This window comes from Mesitornis unicolor, unplaced genomic scaffold (assembly GCF_000695765.1).
Source record: "Mesitornis unicolor isolate BGI_N332 unplaced genomic scaffold, ASM69576v1 scaffold16607, whole genome shotgun sequence".
Lineage (NCBI taxonomy): Eukaryota > Metazoa > Chordata > Aves > Mesitornithiformes > Mesitornithidae > Mesitornis > Mesitornis unicolor.
The window spans coordinates 1-18,946 of NW_010198568.1; the positions used below are offsets into that span (position 1 = coordinate 1).

Sequence of the window (18,946 nt, forward strand, 5' to 3'; positions counted from 1 at the left end):
TCTGCACTTTCCCTTGTTATATTTCATTCATAATCCTCTGACAGTCTGTATGGGCTAGCCAAGGTCTTCCACAAAGCAGATGAATGTCATCTTAAAAAAAAAAGAGAGAGAGAGGAGGAAAACCCTGCTTGTGCCTCATTTGCTTCTCTGGAAACTTATACAGCTTTTATTGCAGATGTATAAACTCTAGCAATCCTTTCAGTGTAAAACTGTTAAATGGGCAATATTGCAGAAAAGGAAGAGCAAAGTGATGAGAGATTTAAGATGGAAAGGAAAAAAGGAAAGCTCATTCATTTGCTTTCTTTTCTCGCCTAGTCTGGTAGAGGGGCACCAATGAGGAACTTCCTGAAATTTTAACCTCTACATTCATGTTAGTACCTGCATCATGGCACAGCAAGGAAATGTTGGTGAGCTCCTCTCAATGCTGGATTCTCCAATTCTGGGTGTCCTGGAAGATATAACAGCTGCATTCAAAGATAATCTCATTTGTGGTATGTATCCTTTTATGTGTTTGGAAGAAGGTTTTGCTTTTACACCAGTAAAGGTACAATAGTGGCTTTTTTCTATCAAATACAGTCTTTGCAAATGCAACTCGTAAGAAACTCTTGATATTTGGGTTTGAAGTTGCATTAAAGATGGAGGCTTCTCTTCAGTCCATTTCGCTTAATGGCATGCCTCTTGGAAAGTCTGTTATGCAATTGTTAAAATGCTGTTATAAAGTAAGTAGCTTTTCCTGGGGCATAACCTCAGGTTGTGAGCTGATGAAACTTTCTTTGTCAAGCGTATCTAGAAAGAATTGGGTGTCATCCGCAGTACGGGAACTAGTGGGATGTTTTTCATTTGAAAAATAAACAACAAAAAACCCCAACCCTGAACAGAACAGCAGACTCAGGCTTTCTTGAAAAAGATGACAGCTGCTATTAAGGCATCCTTTATGTTGATGGAGCCTTTTCAGAGTGTGCGAGCACTGTCAGCATCACAGAGTCACAGAATATTAGGAGTTGGAAGGGACCTCGAAAGCTCATCCAGTCCTACCCACCTGCCAGAGCAGGCTCACCAGACCAGGTCACACAGGAACACATCCAGGCGGGTTTTGAATGTCTTCAGAGAAGGAGACTCCACAACCTCTCTGGGCAGCCTGGGCCATGCTCTGTAACCCTCACAATGAAAAAGATTATCCTCATGTTCAGGTTGAACCTCCTATGCTCCAACTTGGACCCATTTCCCCTTGTCCTGTCATTGGCTGTCACAGAGAAGATCCTGGCTCCTTCCTCCTGACACTCACCCTTTACAAATTTATAAACATTAATGAGGCCACCCCTCAGTCTCCTCTTCTCCAAGCTAAAGAGACCCAGCTCCCTCAGCCGCTCCTCATAAGGGAGATGCTCCACTCCTTGTCCCTGAACTTGCTCTCCTTTACAATTTCTCCCTTCAGCAGATAAAGTTATTCCTGAGCTCTTTACCTCTACTAGGTAAAATACTCTTGCAGCTACCTTTAGCTTTTTAAGGCTAGACAGTAATTGTTAGTTATGAAAAAAAAATGGTTACTTTCTGTGAGCCAAATGCAGTTGCCTGCATGGGTCGAAACTAGAAAACGTAGTTGAGAGGCCTCATTTTCCTCAAGGTCTGGTAACACAGAGTATTGGTTTATGTTATAAATTGTGTAATAGTTGTTAAAAAGTGGTGCAATATTCCTGTAAGAAGTGATTCATTTTTAGTGTATTGAGATCGTTGTTTTTTTTTTTGCTGTAAACAAACTGATAGACCGTGGACCTATGCTTGTGAACAACTTGGTGGACTATTACTTGGAAACCAATTCTCAGCAGGCACTGCATATACTGTCCACACTGCAAGAGCCTCATGACAAGGTAAAAAAATCTTATTAAGTGTGGCAGATTTTATCTGGGTATTGAAGCAGCCTTTAAATGACATCTTTTAGAACTGTTTTTCTGTTCTGGTATTAAATTACCTTGCTGTAGAGATGTAGTATCTTTGTAGTAAGAGTAGTTAAGTTTTACAAAAAATTTCAAAGGTCTCTGTCTCTTGGGTTGCTTAAACTGACCCAATTAAGCAAAGAACCGCTATAAATGCAGATTTTCTGAGGACTAACGTGTCTTTGCAATGCTGCTACTTCTTGTTCAATGCTGGATGTGTTAGCCTAAAACTAATTGGGTATTTTGAGAGGAAATAAGGATTTTTAAACAGGTTGAGAGAATGGCACTTCAAATTGTTTTACTTCTGCTGACCGAATTTTGTTTATTATTTATTTGTGATAAACATTTTGGAGTGCACTGACTGATTCTAAACTGAATGGTTTGCATTTTGCTACAAGCAGCCTTAAATTTATTGCTGGTTTTTATTTGCTCTTGGATCCTGTATGTTTGTAAAATGTCCGTAGTTTCTGTAATTGGCAATGACAAATCACTGTGTTTAGATTGGTGTAAAGGAATATATTCCAGTTAAATATAAAGACCTTTCCTTTTTCTACCACTCTGAAAAATCCTGTATCAGCATCTACTGGACAAAATTAATGAATATATGGGCAAAGCTGCTACTCGTTTACCCACTCTCTCGCTGCTGGGACACGTGATAAGACGACAACCATCTTGGAAACATAAGCTTTCTCAAGCACCTCTCCTACTTTCATTACTTAAATGTCTCAAGGTAAGAACTGTTAAGTGTCGTCCATAAAACTCTTGTACACCTGAAAACAAGGCATTTGTTTTCTGTTTTGATGTCTTTTAGTTAAACTGTGAGGAGAGATAAAATGTAGATTAAAATACTGATCCTCAGTGGAATTATATCGTCTCTGTGCTGATCCTGTTATTACTGGCAATGTGGTTTTTATAAGCCACTGTCACTGAATAACTTGGAGTCAGGAAGGTTTACTAAAACTCCAAAAAATAAGTTGAAGACAGACAGCCATATATGAAGTTAATAGATATCTTGAATATGAGCTTAGTGAGAAATAGAGTAACTGTTCATTAGTGCATTCTAAAATTTGTGTATGTAAGGCAATATACTCTGCTGGCAGTGTAGGTGGGACATGCAATGGACTATTCCATGGTGAAATTACCTTGGAATTAGCAGACTTTCCCTTCTTTGCTACAGTTGTGCAAGGAGGTAGCTGTTTTCCCATGCTTTGTTGTTTTTTTGTTCCCATCTGCAAATTTATCAGTTACCATACTGTACAGTATTGTAGCAGTGAATAAAGGATGGAAAGTGTTTTGAGACCTAGAATGCATTGTAGAATGTGTTATCATTTAATATGATAGTGAAGAATTCCTATTAGTCATTTAAGTCTCATTAAAATGCATGAGGTAGTCAAGTGCCAGTGCTCTTCAAATCAAAAACACAACGAATTTGTAACTGCCAAAGAAGAAGCTACAAATGCTAACTCCTGACTTGCCTGAAAAGAGTTCTGTTGTTCTTTTCAGTGTGAATCTTTTCTGATTGTGAGAGGGATAAAGCGTGTCAGAAAACTGGTGAGGGAATAACGGAGATGTGGAAGAGCTAGGGATGTGTACAGAGCGATAGGTGAGGACATGGTGCTGTGAAAGGTTATGTCTGACCGAGGGAGAATAGAGGGTGTGGACTACACAGAGGAAGAAAAATCTGTAACACTGAATGTGTCTGATCAGCCTGAGTGGTGGCTCTTGGGAGATAACGAGACCAGCTCAGTGGCATCTGGCCACAGGGATACCCCTCTTCTGACAAAGCAGAGGAACTACCAGGGAAAATGCACATTAAGCTGAGGAAGCAAATAGGGACCCCACCTGGAAAGAGTTTGAACATGTTCTGTGTCCTGTCCTAAAATCTGGTTTTCTATTTGATCTAGCTAAGGATTTTTACTGCCACATCCCTTTCTCTCAGCGTGAGCCATGGAGTTCTAGTTACTGTTTGAATTACTGCTTTATGAAATATTTAGCAGCTGGAGTCATCAACCAGGTTTAACAGAAAAGCTCTTGACCCCTTGCGTTGGTAACTGGCCAACATCCTTGAATACCCTGATGAGATTTGCAGTTTCTTAGGTCCTGAATGTTGTGTGCGCTCAGCTCTGGGAAAGAAAGAAAGGAGCGCATAAAATGCTTCACGTATTTTATTTTTTTTTCTACTCCATTATGGACCTGTGGTGATGTTCCCTTTTTACAGAAGTCAGGTCTTTATACTGAAAAGCAGCTGCAGGATAGGAGCAGGAATCCCAAAACTTTTTCTTAGAGTTGTGCTGGATGGAAGCAGCAATAACTTTGGTTCATTAAGATACGGTAGGTTTCAGAGGGGCTATTTGAAAGCAGAGAACTTTTTTTCCATGATGATGATTCAGTGTTCACTTCATCCTTGGAAAAACACTAAGTTCAGCTCTTTTAACTGACTAATGCAGGTTTTTTCCCTTCTTGCAGACTGACACAGATGTAGTAGTACTCACCACAGGTGTCCTAGTGCTAATAACCATGTTGCCAATGATTCCTCAGTCTGGCAAACAGTACCTTCATGATTTCTTTGGTATCTTTGGGCGTCTCTCAGCCTGGTGCTTGCAGAATCCAGGTGAGATTTCAACTTTGTTGCATGCAGTTATGGTTTAGTAGTATCCTTGTGACTTACACAGGTGGTGAGCACATTCTATTATGAGACTCTAAATGGTCGCAGATTATTTAAATGCAGAAAATTATGTATTGGGCCACAGGCTATTCTGTTCTTTGATAGCTAGCATTGAGGAGTGCTTCTTTGCTCAGAATTTGGAAGTCTCTTAATGGATTCTTCCATGTGGTGCTGCTACTACATGAAGTTTCACTGGACTGAAATGCTGCTCTGATGCCAGTGAAAAGCAGAGACTGATCTTAATAGATATAGAAGGGAAAAAGCTAATGTTTGAGGCAGATATTTGGGAATTTGAGATTCCCAGATATGAATGGGGAGGGGGAAGAAGCAACATGGAAGAGTTTCTCTTAATGTGCAATTATCGATAGTCATGAAAGTGTTGGTAAAACTAGTCTGAGTTCTCAGTTATAGCATTGGTTCTGATGAGTTGGTTTTGCTGAACTTCTTGTAAGGTGTCTGATACCTAACACTGGTGTTATGTGTGTGTGTCTCGTGGCTGTATGAACAGACGCTATGTTAAGCACATAGAAATGCAATTAAGAGGGCCATTTTGCATTGCAAGTAGGATTAGAATTTATAAGATGGCTAGTAAGACTCAAGTGTGTCACGATTGCTTTTTGTGGATACAAGATTTTAGTTTTTACCGTTAAAGTGAAGCAAACCTGACTTTTATTTTTTAATCAGTCAGTCTTGCAAACTCTGGCTCACTGCCTAGAGGAGTTTCAGGTTTTAGCTTGAATAAAAACTGTTGCTCTTTGAGAATGAGTAAAGTGTTGCCTGTTGTCTTAGACTTCACAGTTTCGCTAGAGACCGTTCTTATCTCAGAAGAATTGTTCCAGTTAACATTTCAAATTTATAAGTACTTTGTTTGCATTCTTAGAAGATTTTTTTTTCTTTTCTCCAATGTAACGAAAAAGATTCTCACTACTTTTTACAGGTCACGTGGCAGAGATTTATCTTGTCCATCTTCATGCCAGCGTTTATGCTCTCTTTCATCGTCTTTATGGAATGTATCCTTGCAATTTTGTCTCCTTTCTGCGTTCTCACTACAGTATGAAGGAAAACTTGGAGACCTTTGAAGAGGTAGTCAAGGTAAGATGCTGCTGATCTTTATATTATCTGAGACAAAAGAATTCATAGCCGTACAGAGGCAGGTATCTGCCAGTTTAATACACTACATTGATTTAACTGAGGGCAGCTCAACAAAACAGAATAAAAACTGACTATTTGAGAACCGAAATCTCAGTTGGGAGCAAGATCATCTTGTGAAGCTGTGATGATGTGTGTTAGCTTTAGCTGTTAAATGTAACATTGTGAACTATTGGAAACAGTAGGTTGCTCATCAGCTTTGTGTAGTTCAGTGCAATCAAAGGATGCTGTACTGTTAATACATACTTCTTCTTGCTCATCCAGCCAATGATGGAACATGTGCGAATTCATCCAGAATTAGTGACTGGATCTAAGGACCATGAACTGGACCCACGAAGGTATATATGTTCCCTCTGCTGTTAGGAAAGGCTGTAAACGAGCAGCTTTTAGCTGGGTTATTTCAGAAGGCTTACAGCAAATCTTTTCTGTCAACAACAGTGTGTGGCAGTGCCGTTTTCATGGGTACACCAGGTAAACATTTTTCATCCAAGCTTATAGCTGGGTGAATAAGCAAAAATTGTTGTGCAAGGCCATTAACAACAATATTGGGGTTCTACATTAATTTTGTGTCTGGGATAGACTCTGTCTTCTGCTTAACAGTTGGCTTTGTCTTAATTTTATGACTTAATGATCAAACATCCTCATAAAGTTCTAAAAGAATTTATTTATAATGAATAAAGAGAAACTACCACTGACCTGCTCCATTGGCTTACGGTTTGGGTGATATTTTTTTTGTTTGTTGAAGTACTTGGTGGGATTTAAGTGTTTGAAATGGCTTCAGTGTGTCTTGTTTTGGTACCTAGATATTGGTTCAGTTAACAGATCAGTTCTTTTAACAGGTATGTCTTAACGTTATCAGCTGTATTAGTTTTCTTTAGAAATAGGCTCATTTGCCTGCAGCAGCACGACTTGCTGCTTTTCTCTTGTCTCCACAGGCCCAGCCACTGAAGAGGAGAAATTGACTCTTGTTGCTGCACAGTAGTGCTCTTGCCCTGCTTTTCAGAGCCACTAGGAAAACACTACTAAATGGGAACCTATTGAATATCACAGTGCTTACTTTGCAGGCTTCTCCCAGGCAGGGGGGAGGGTGGCACCACTAAGGAGTACAATTGGCACAAAACTACCAGTTGAAGCCTTCTTATTTGGGATATTGCACATAATATCTTACATTCAAAAGCAACTCAGCCTCTAATAGACAGCCTTCTGGGCTTTCTGTTCTTTACAGTGAACTTCCATCCCCTAAAATATTGGGCAGATCTAATCTGGCTGCTTAATTTAGTTAACTTAGTGAGAAAAAGTTTTCATAATGAAGGAGGTTTTAATAATGAACAATTTCCCAAAACTTGGGAGGAAAAACGTAGACCTGAAAGTGGCATTGCAGATGGTGTTTGCTTAAATAGTATCACATTCCCTCACTGCTGGCATGTCTAAATGTTGACTACCAACATCTGAGTCTAGTTGAGCTGATTTCTACAGCCGCTGAAGCTCAGGATCAACCAAGTCTTCGTATGCTGTTCCTCCTTTCCAGAGTGCTCCATGGCAGACCTTTATGGATCTCTGTGTCAAAGCTGTTTGTCTCCTCTCTGAGACCCCCTCTTACAAGTCATCTGGTTGCAATTTCTGTGTGGTGCCTTGTTCCAGTTTTGACTGGGAGCATGCAAAACTGTCTGGAACAAACGAGCCACCTTACAAACAATTCCTCGTATCTCCAGGAACTCTTGTTTGTAACAATAATTGACTAACTTACTCTTTTGGATCCAAAAACTGTCTGCAGGTGGAAAAGACTAGAAACTCATGATGTTGTGATAGAATGTGCCAAAATCTCCCTGGACCCTGCAGAAGCCTCATATGAAGATGGTTATGTGTCTCGGAAATTCTGCACAAGCTTAAAACATCATCAGACTGACTCCAATGCCAGCTATTACATTGACACACACAGCAGCTATGGTAAGACCTGTCTGACAGCTAAAAAATACCCAATTCCTGGAGGAACACTGACCCTAGAGCAAAAAGACATCTTGCTAATTTATCCCACTTAAAATCCAGTTCTCTGGCATCAGAAAGTAAATGAACATTACAAAAAGAGAACTATGTATGCTCTGGTCATGCAGAACATACAGAATGTTGACAAAGTTGCCTTTCCACTGCCTCTTTCTCCCCTGTTCCCCTGCCCTAGAACAATGAGCCAACAGGAAAACAAAAAAGGTAGTTGTAATATGCAGTATATTCAAAGTATTTAGTTGGGCTGGAACTGTGTATGTTGAATGGATTTTAAATGTTTTGGTTAAAAGCCTTTTAATATTAGCCAGAAGAATCATTGATTTGTATTTGATGTGTTCGATACTTTTTAATTTTTATGTTTTAATTTTTTTTTAACTTGCAGGGACTTCTACCCCATATTCCACTCCTAGGCTAACACTATCACAAATGCCAGGGCAGCTACCTCAGATTCTGAGCCCACAGTCAATACAGCTGTCAACTGAGCCACAGCAGGTAAAGCAGAAGATAAAGCACAGCATGCTTTTTAATGTTCTGCACTTTGCTTGTAGTTTCTCATGACAGTCTGAAAAAGTCATGTTTCTGAAAAGTACTGTGAATTCCTCAGAACTTAATGTACGTTTCAGATTTAACCCCCTGATTTCCTGTGTCAGAACCTGGATACAGATGTTCCTTTTCTGAGCTCCACTGATTTCTGTTTATTGTGTATTGACTTTATGTAGGTTACCATCTGGAGTCCTTCTGCTGTTTGTGGTATGACCACTCCACCAACCTCCCCTGGAATCGTCCCATCGGAGTCATCCCAGTCTGCATCACAACCTTACAGCAAAGCTTTTGGCACATCTGGTACATGCTCCGTTTCTGAATCAGGCCTTCGAGGTTTATTATAATAGAAACTCTGTCTGTAAATATTGCTGTCAGCTTCTTTAAATGGGGATGCCATACCATGCCAGTATTTGATAGGCTCAACTCATTATTTCTGTGAACTGAGTATTGGGTCATCTAGAGCAGTACTAATGCAAACACTGAGATAGGAAATAAGTTACAGTGAATTAAGTGCCAAAGTCTGAAAGAGGCCTTTTGTAAACTGTGCACCTTTATCTTGAAAAATGGTTGAGATCGTATGTAAAGAATTGTCTGTTTAAACACTATATTCAGTTGAAATGAGGAAGTGAGAGCCTTTCTGTGAAAACTTTTGCTGCTTCTTTTCAGGAGGGGGCAAAGGAACACCTTTGGGAACGCCAGCCACATCTCCTCCACCCTGCACTTCAGATGACTTTGTTCATGTTTCACTCCCTTCGGCTGCTGCCACGCCTCCTAAAAAGGTAGGACAAAACTCTTCTGCCAAACAAGTCTGTTTTTTTCTCACTGGCATTGTTATACATGCAGTGACCATAACTGAGAAAGAAAAGCCAGAGTAACTGATTTACAAAAAATACTGCATTTCATTAGAAAAACGTGTTTTCTTCTAAGTTCAGACGACTGTTGCTGCTTCCAGTTGCACAGTTTTAAGACTCCCATTGGTTTGTTATTTAAGCCATCTATTTGCTGGAATTTCCTTTCTGTGAAGCTGTTCAAGAGGTTTGTTTCCAACAGGTGTATGATGCAAATAATTTGTTTTGGGTTTTGGTTTGTTTGTTGTTTTTCTTTCAGGAGGACAAACCAGATCCTGGGAGGCCTTCACTGTACCGACAGCAAAATGTCATAAACAGCGATAAATCATTGGGTAAACTCTGTTTTCCTTTCCCCATTACAATAACCTGTTGTAAACAAATCCTGGATTTTGTTGATGCTTGTTCCAATCGCCAAACACTTTTCCACAGGTTTTTATCTTTCATTGTTTGGTTGTTTCTGGAGTTCTTTGTAGTTCCAGGATCCTCCCTTAACCTGTGATTCAACTTAAAACCTTCTTGTGGTACTTCTTGTTTCATTTTCACTATTCACCTTCAGAATTAGCTTGCAAAATTTTTTTATCTGGCCCTCATGTATTCTTAGGCATGTTTAAAAATACAGATCTACACTGAAGGCTGAAAAAGGGTTTGTTGTTTTTTTTTTTAATGCTGATTCTTTGAGCATGATTTTTTTTTTAATTAGAAGCAGGAAGTTGAATATGAAGTCTTATTCAAATAAGTTTTGTGTCATGTGTCTGGATCAAACTGTAGGGCTGCATATAAGGATAGACAGGATGCTCCGTTTTAAAGGCTTTGTTTTCTATCTACAATTATACTGCTATACTTCAACCTCTTTAAAGACCTGTGGAATATTGAAATCAACAGTGGGTGGTTGAGGAACTCAGCTTCTAATAGGTAAATCTAGATTCCAGTTTCCATTCTCTGTCATCTACATCTGTGACAGCTATAGAAAGGGATTTTGGCACTGTATTTGAGACTTCTGTCACACAAATCTTTGCCGTCTTCAAAGTGGAGATGATGGTGAAATTTAAAGCTGGTTTTCCTCGGTGAAGTTGTATAGGAACACTGGAATCTGAACTTTCTGAATTACAAATTAAGAACAGGCTAAGTTTTTCACTGGGTTCCTAATCTGTGACTGAGCTGCGATCATGTTGTTTCAATCTTGATGCTTTAGTGTCCACCTCCCTGGCAGCTGTCTCAGAGTTCTGGTCAGTAGTCACATACTGTAAAGTTTGTATTACATCAGTTGGCCAAGCTTCCTCTTTTTCAGGTAAGTATTGTGCCCTTGTGTAACCAGATCAGAAGCTAACGGGGAGTTTAATGCTAGTGTGGAAGTATAGTAGTCAGTATAGTAACTCTACACTTAAGCTTTTGGGTTTTATTTATTTAATGGTCTCAGTTGCAAACAGCACATTCTTATATAGAGAGGCGGTCATCCACACTTGTGCAATAGCATTAAGTTTACAAAATTCCATTTTGGGATCAGGACAGACCAGTGACTGATCTGTGAACTGGTTGGTTTCCACATGAAATGGAACAGGAGTCAGACAGCTTCCTCCTCTGAGGACGCGTATGAAAGAGGGACAGGCTTATTCTAAGGACCTCCAGCAGTAGAAGACTTCTGTTTTGTGCTGTGATAAGGCTGGAAAAAACAGCATCTGTACAACTAACCTTTTTTTAAATTTTGTTTTCTTCAGACACACCTGGTAGTAAAAGTTCAGTAACCTTAAGTGATCTTCAGGAGTTTTTAGGTGGTTTGTCTTTTGAAGATAGTGCCGAAAAGGACAGAGAGGAAGGTAATTTCTGTCATCCTTATGTACACCTTAGCTAAGGAAATGTCTCTAATGGCAAAATGCAAGATCCGTAATTATGCTCCCTCTTCCCATTCTTCTCAGATGCAATATCTAAGGAGATCTCGGAGATCACAACCGATGCTGAACACATGGTGCCTAGAGGAGGATTTGACTCTCCATTTTACCGCACAAATGAAAGTCTGTCAGGCTCTCAAAAGAAGACCCATTCGGTAGTCTCTAGTGTTCAGGGACACAGTCAGACCTCTGAGCCTTTAACATCTTCTCTGGACAAGCCTGGGCCTGAGAGCACGCGGGAAACACCCAAACAAACATTTACTCCCATAGACAAACCCTGTGGAGGCTCTGGTGAAAACCCTGCAGGTAACAGGGAAGGAACCTCTGGGGAGACAAATATTCTCACTCCCAGCCCTTGCAAAGTACCAGCACAAAGAAGAGTGGTGTTTGGGAGTGGGCAGCCTCCCCTATACGAGCACCTTTTTGAGGTTGCATTACCAAAGACTGCCTACCTCTTTGTTGGCAAGAAGACTGAAGAGCTGCTAAAGAAAGTGAAGGGAAGCCAGGATGATGACTGCATGTCTTCTACTTCTCCTGTGGAAGTACTGGACAGACTGATACAGCAAGGAGCGGATGCACACACTAAGGAGCTGAACAAGTGGGTGACTGAAGATCTTACTTTGCAAACTTTCCTGTTAATCCTTTTTTTTGTTGGCTTTATTTTAATAGCTGTGCCTGAAAAGCTGCCGCATCTGGAAATCGACAATGAAACCATATTCTGTGAAACATTACTGTTAACTGAGCTGGGTGGAGGATTTTTACATTTGCAGTGGTACCTAGTTTGCTTTGCTATATAGAAAAGAGCTGTGACCATAGAACTCTTACTGCCTTCACTGGCAGAGCTTGGGATGAAGAAGCAGGGCTGTTGGCTGTGCTACAAGTGTAGTTTTGGTCACACTGTTAGTGAGATTTGCTTATTTTATTTGGTTTAAGTCCCAAACTAGATAGTCAAAAGTAAATGTAGAGAGGCCAAGAGGAGATTGACACTTTATTCTTTCTCATATATGTGAAGCTGAGAACTGAAGAACCAGATCTAAGGCTGAGATATATCTGCTGTATTCCATTTTTTCATCTTGCTGCCCTGCATTCTGCTTTGTCCTTGTGCTGTTTTCTGTGCCTGCGAGAATCTCTCTAACTTCCAAGGAATGATGCACTCCGTCATCTGCCATTGCAACCTGTTGCTTGTACTGTTCCTCATTCTCTTCATTCTGACTGACTATAACTGTACTCTTATTAGGCTGTAAGATCTTTTGAGGTGGGCATGCCATGTTAAAGTGACTTGCAGAGGGTTTGCAAATTTAAATTTACTGTTTAATGCTGTGTTTTCGTTTTTCAGGTTGTCTCTGCCAAGCAAATCTGCTGACTGGACTCATTTTGGAGGTGAGGGAGTTTCTCATGTGTTTTGACAGTCTGTTTCTCTGTTACTAGAGTTCCTTAAACAATGACCTGCACACTTCTTTTTTCACTAATGCTGCAGAAAGATGGTGCCCTCCATTAAGTCATGGTTTATCTGTGTTCCAGTGAGATGAGTTGGGTGTTTTCATTTTTGAAAAGTGAAAACTGCCTTCCCCACAGTTCTAGACATTTCTGCTTTTGATCATTTAAGATCTGCCAGCCTTCAGAGTGATGCTGATCATCTAACAGATCCTTCCACCTTTTCAATACTTTTCGATCTAAATCTGATGATTCCAACTTCACGTATGTGTCATAGTTTTGTGCTTTTAGGTTTCTGTGGTGATGGTGAGCTTGGCTTTTGTTTTCTTTATAGAAGGAGCAATCTATTTAAAACATATACGTGTTGCTCTGGGAAGAATGTTTAAAATTTTGTGTTGGAGATCAAATGGAACAAACAAGTTTTTAAAGTTGTAATTGCAAAGAAATCTAATTTGCTTATTTTAGAAAAGATTTCCCATATGTGGAAGAGGAACAGTAAAGTTCCATTTCTGTCTTGTAACTCCCATCCAGGTTCTCCCCCTTCAGATGAAATTCACACCCTGCGTAACCAATTGCTTTTGCTGCACAACCAGTTACTGTATGAACGCTTCAAAAGACAGCAACATGCCCTTCGGAACCGTCGGCTCTTGCGAAAGGTGATAAAAGCAACAGCACTGGAGGAACACAATGCTGCCATGGTGAGCAAAGATAGAACTCTAGCAGTCATTTAAACACACTGGTGCAATTAGTTGGGCCAGTATCTTTCAGTACCACTCAATTAAAAAAGAAGCCTCATGTCTCGCCTTATTAAAGTCAGTGTTTGTGAAATAACTTGTGGACTAATTACATGCGTGCGCTGTGATTATTAAAACCAGTAGTTTCTGTTTGACCAGAGGCAGCTGAATCAGTGGATGGCTGCATGCTTGACCCTTGCCAGCACTTACCTTTGCATAATGTTAACTGCTTCACAGTTAATGGAGTGGTTACTTAATGTCTGGCTAGAGACACCTGATTGCATTATTTGAAGAAGAATTGTCCTTTTGTCCACTCATCAGTTGAGAAGTAATAGCAAAAACTTTGAAGCCTCAAATGTTCTTTTGCAGACTTTTATAGGATACATGATAAAATATGAAGCTGTAAGTGTATTGCAGGATGTATCATTAGAGATTTAGACATGTTTCATTCTGTATTTATATATTATGGTAACTTCCATCTACAGTTTTTGCTTTTGATAGTTCGAAGAGCCAAAAATAGCTTTCCAAATAGGTTTTGGAAAATGAACTGTAGCTTCAGCTGTGAAACCCAAGTCCCTGTCGAAAGCATGAGGTGCAGTGGGAAAATCTGCTGTTGCTTGTCGTGCCTTTGGATGTGACTTTGAGTTTTCAGCCTGTCTGCTCTATCACCATTTAATCTCTTTTTCAGTCAAAAAACCAAACCAGATGTGAAATGCCTTAAGAACATGCTCTATATAGAATGTTCTACATATGGAAAAGTGTTATGCCTGCATGCTATTAATTGGTAGCTTTAGTTAGCTACTTAGGACAGATGTTCTAACTGATAAAGCAGGTGTCTTGTCTGATGCTTCATATGGGGTTCTTATCAGAAAGATCAGCTGAAACTACAGGAGAAAGAAATCCAGGCCTTGAAACTGAGTCTGCAGAAAGAACAGGCAAGGTACCACCAGTTTCAGGAGGAACATGAAAATATAGTGGCTCAGCTCCACAGCCAGATCAGACAGCTGCAACACGACCGGGAGGAATTCTACAACCAGAGCCAGGAATTGCAGGTATGAAGCACGGCACTGAACAAAATTATGTTATCTACTGAGTGGCTTTAAAAATAACCTTGTAATAATGTGGCATGAGATACCTGAGAGAAAGTTCCGTATCTCTATTAGAGTTACTGTCCTAATTCAGAATAAGACAGTGCATAATTGGAAATGCCTAAGTTAGTCATCATCCTTTTATAGTTCTGTGTTGTCCTGTCTTCAATTTGGAAATAGGAAAATGCAGTTTCTTAGCTAGTTTTGGGACTTTTACAAGTACTCAGTACGATTTGCTTTACACTGCTGGGGTTTATGGCTCTCCAGCCTTTGCCATTGCTACTCCTTATTAAAGTTTCAGAACCCTGAGTAAGTTAGTTTGGGGTTTATTTATTTATTTGAACAGACCAAGCTGGAAGACTGCAGGAATATGATTGCAGATCTGAGGTTAGAGTTAAAGAAGGCTAACAACAAGGTGTGTCACACTGAGTTGCTGCTTAGCCAAGTTTCTCAAAAGGTAAGAAAAGTCACTGTTCCCAGAGTCCCTTTGTGTCTTTCTGTTTATTTTTTTTCTGATCATTTTCATCAGGTGCTGAACTAAGCTTGTGCTTAGTTCCGTAGAGTCTGATATAAATTGCACAGAAACAGCAGGGAGAAACCCAATTTGGTGAAGAAACTTTAAACTCTGTTCAAAGGCTTCTGAAACTTCTCATTTTGGCTGCTCTTTCCATAGTAGGAATTTGCAGATTACACAACATGAACTTGTGTTAAAGCTTTGCTAAATCTTGGCATCTTAGAGATCTTGTTTGTATCAGAAGTTGAATGGACTTCTCATGTAAGTGGAAACAGCATTATGTTAAGGAAAGCAGTGCCTATATGGTGAGGTTCTATATGGACTGTCACCAGCTTTATAAAAGCTATTTTAATTAACATTTATTACCTATGATACATTGTATTCTTGTTTTTGTCACCCTTCTTTATTAAAATGCTCTGTGAACACAGTGCCTATCAACTGTGACTCTCCTGCAGAACTATTTGTTCCAGTGTTTGATTCTGTTCAATTTCTCTTTAAAGCTTTCCAACAGCGAATCAGTGCAGCAGCAGATGGAGTTCTTGAACAGGCAACTTCTGGTTCTTGGAGAGGTCAATGAGTTGTACCTGGAGCAGCTGCAACACAAGCACACAGACACTACAAAGGTATGATTAGAGAGTTGCGGAGGAAAACATTACTTGAGGTCATCATCAAGCTGTTCTCAGCCTCGTGTTCAGAATGAAGAAATGCTTCATAACTTAACAGATACTTGGTTTTGAAATTGATTTGCAAGGATTGGATTTCATATTTAATCTCCTGTTCAGATGTTTTTATGCACTGTGTTGTTAGAAATCTCTTCAGTGCCCTATGCTTGAAAGCTAAGAAGGGGATGTTAGGGTACACCTGAAGTCAGGTGTAGCCGCTTGATGTAAATTCTCAGCAATTTTTTTCTTGCCAAAGGCCAAGACTTTACTGTGGTCTTAACGTAACTGGCAGCAGACTATTGCTGGTAAAGTAACACTGGCCTCTTATATTTGTGAACGTGTATGATACGGGACGGTATTACTAGACTTTGTAGAAAGATCTTAACCAGAGTTTTACTGGGTTTTGTGATGTGTGCTTTTTTAAAACAAGCAGTCTTACTCTTCTCACTTAGTCATTTTCCTATTAAGAGTTAGTATTAGCTTTACAGAAACTTCTGTGGTTCATATGGTTTTACTTCCTGACTTCAAAGAAACCTTTTTTTAATTAAGAAGCAAGTAAATTACACAACAATATAACTGTTTCTGCGTGAGAGCAAGTAATTAAAGAAGGTGGATAATAAGCCAAAAAAAAAAGTCTTTTACTAGTTCTTAATGAAGGTTGTGTTGCAAAAATGGTTTTAAAATTGAGTTTATCTATCCTAATCTGGTGCAGAACTGGAAAGTTTTCTTTGCTGAAAAGGGCTTTTCATAAGGAACGTTAATGTGTTAATAAATTCCAGTGATGTATATTTATTTTCACAGTAACTTAATAGTGTGCATCTTCAGAGTATCCAGTTTTCTATATCTGTTTTTAGAAATGCTTCTTTTATTCCATCCTGCTTAAAAACGTGCCTATTAATAGCATCAGAGGCATGTCTAAATACTAATAAAAATAACACACAAATTATACTTTAACATCGTGTTCTTTCCTTTGAGGAGGTTGAAATGTTGCACGCTGCATTTCGGAAAGAACTGGAGAAAGCAAAGTTGTGCGTTCAACAGCAAAGCCAAAGGCTTGATGCTTCCCAGAAACGGATAGCTGAACTGGAATCTCAGCTTGCTAAAAAGGACCACCTCTTCCTGGAGCAAAAGAAATACCTGGAAGATGTCAAAATCCAAGCAAGGTAGGAGCTTCTTACGCAAAATTTTAGCTGTTCCACATCAGATGGACTACCATAGCTGTGGCAGAATCCAGAAACACTGGGCCTCATGGTTTATGGTTTGTTTTTCTGTTCAGAGGTCAGCTGCAAGCAGTAGAAAGTAGGTACAAGGCCCAGAAAAGAATCACACAGGCGTTTGAGCTGGAGATCTTGGATCTGTTTGGCCGGCTAGAGAAGAGCAGCCTGCTGAAAAAACTTGAAGATGACAAAGCAGAAGCAGCTGAAGCAGCAGAAGAAAGGTAAGGGTGGTGATGTAAAATACAGTGGACTCATGACCAGCTCCTTGGAAGTTCATACCCTTGTGGAATTTCTAGCGCTTGGATGCATCATCTCAAAATATTTGTTACTCCCCCCTTTACAGGCTGAATCTATTTCAGGACTCTGCCCAGGTTACTGAGAGTCATTGATAAGAGCATTTCCAGTTTTGAAATACTTTTCAGGTAGCTGGACCATTACTCAGAGTGGGAGAGAAACCTCTGGTTTGTCTCATAGACCAATCTCTTTAATCTACAATTTGTTAAACAGTTGTTAAGTAGTTGTTTTACATATGTCTACCTCAGGCAACTAGATAGCATTGTACTTTCCCGTGGATCATACTTTTTTTTTCTGTTTACCCAAGTTTCACTACAGTATCAGAATAACTTACTGCACTGCCAGCAGAATCAAAGCTGCCTTCCCCGGCATTTCCCCTTCCACTGTAAACAGTTGCTGCAATCTCCTTGACACTGTATCTTCTCTCTGTCTGAAACAGGCTGGACTGTGGAAATGAAGACGCTGTAGCGGGATACAGTGAAGAAACAATTGGTAGAAATGGAGAGACCAAACCTCCCAGCACTCGAGGTAGTAGCAGCAGTAAGGGTGGCAGCAGCAGTGAGCTCTCCACCCCAGAAAAACCCCAGAACCAGAGATTGAGCAGTCGCTGGGAGACATCCGTGTTGCTGGAACCCTCGACTACTGTCCCACTGACTGTAGGTTCACTCCCCAGCTCCAAGAGCTTCCTTGGAATGAAGGCACGAGAGTTATTTCGCAACAAGAGTGAGAGCCAGTGTGATGAGGAGGGTGTAACCATCAACAGGCTTTCTGATGCTCTAAAGACTGAACTATGTAAAGATCCAAACATGGAGACAAAGGCCCCTCCAAGCCCCGATAACCTTAGCCTCTCACCTAAGATCCAGGAAAGCAGTGTTGGACAGCTTCATATCATGGACTACAATGAAACTCATCATGACCACAGTTAAAAAGGAGGAGAGTCAATCAGTGTTATTTTCATATTCTTGGCATAGAACAGGAGGCGTGAATGCAAGTTTAACTAAAAGCTTTTATGTTTCTTTGGTCTGAGCAGCTAGCTCATGCAGCGGAATAGGATTGACGTCCAGAAACAGAGGAAAGCTGCTAAATGAATGCGAAGTGGATTTTTGGGTCTGGAATTGAAACGCCCAGCCTAACTCTTGCTTCTTTCTCAAATTCAGTCCTTAGCAGCGTGTACTAATTTGAAGGGACGACTGTTAGCATTTACAAGTATTTTTTCCTTTTCTCCCTGTCCCCAGTTGAGTGGCTGCGTTTATGAACTTGAGTGCAATATGAGGCCAAATTAACATTTGTGAGTCTACTATGAATGCTTTGTATTTCCTTGCAAGCTTCCAATTTAGAGCAGTTAATTGTGCTGCTTGTCCGGGTGGCTTTGGTTGCTTTCATCCTGGAAAGAAGCAGCACTAGAATTTCTAGTGCATTCATCTAAAGGTCTCTATTTTGCCTGTCCACTGTCCCGCATCCCTCAGAGCCCAGTCTTCATTAAGCTGGACTCTGATTAAATACCTAAATGTTTAAAGAACAGTGTACCTCTGCAAAACGATTCATTCACCCTAATTCATGATCACTGTTTATATCGTCCTTAACATTTCCTGGAAAGTTACATTTGAACAGACACGTAATAAGGAACCAGAGCTTGTAATGCAGAAGAGACCATGTATGCTGAAGACTTGTTAAAACACTAGCTTCTGATCTTTTTGGTATTTTAAGTGTTTGCCTGACAGACTGGTACTGACCTCAGACTGTTTCATGTGGGAAAGGAATTGGGGTGGGAGAAGAGGGAAGAGGAAGCTTTACTCAAGTAGGGAGAGCATGCAGAACGGGTACGTAGAGTTGCAAGCTTATGAAGCTGTGCAGAACAGCATTTGTTTCTCTAACCAGAGAGACACTTGTGCTGCCTGACCCACCTTCATCGTTCTGGTCTTTGTTCCCAGACTGAGCAACACCACTATGTTCTGAGTCCGAGAAATTGGCTTCATT

The 18,946-nt window shown here is 40.2% G+C and overlaps 1 protein-coding gene across 3 annotated transcripts; it reads left to right on the top strand.

Annotated features, from left to right (window-relative positions):
* The first annotated feature begins 385 nt into the window (after window positions 1–385).
* On the top strand, window positions 386–17,895 carry TSC1 (tuberous sclerosis 1). Of its 3 annotated transcripts, none has more exons than XM_010189182.1 (21): window positions 386–491; window positions 1,765–1,868; window positions 2,512–2,664; window positions 4,401–4,545; window positions 5,537–5,691; window positions 6,013–6,086; window positions 7,523–7,695; window positions 8,132–8,241; window positions 8,469–8,592; window positions 8,959–9,071; window positions 9,400–9,472; window positions 10,856–10,954; window positions 11,054–11,624; window positions 12,363–12,406; window positions 12,992–13,158; window positions 14,064–14,246; window positions 14,629–14,739; window positions 15,297–15,419; window positions 16,434–16,621; window positions 16,735–16,896; window positions 17,409–17,895. In XM_010189182.1, the coding sequence occupies exons 1-21, from the start codon at window positions 386–388 to the stop codon at window positions 17,893–17,895; spliced, it is 3,465 nt and encodes a 1,154-aa protein (XP_010187484.1). The 3 variants fall into 3 exon arrangements, with proteins under 3 accessions (XP_010187484.1, XP_010187485.1, XP_010187486.1); XM_010189183.1 differs by having other exon boundaries at window positions 8,962–9,071; XM_010189184.1 differs by lacking the exon at window positions 2,512–2,664.
* The last annotated feature ends 1,051 nt before the right edge of the window (window positions 17,896–18,946 follow it).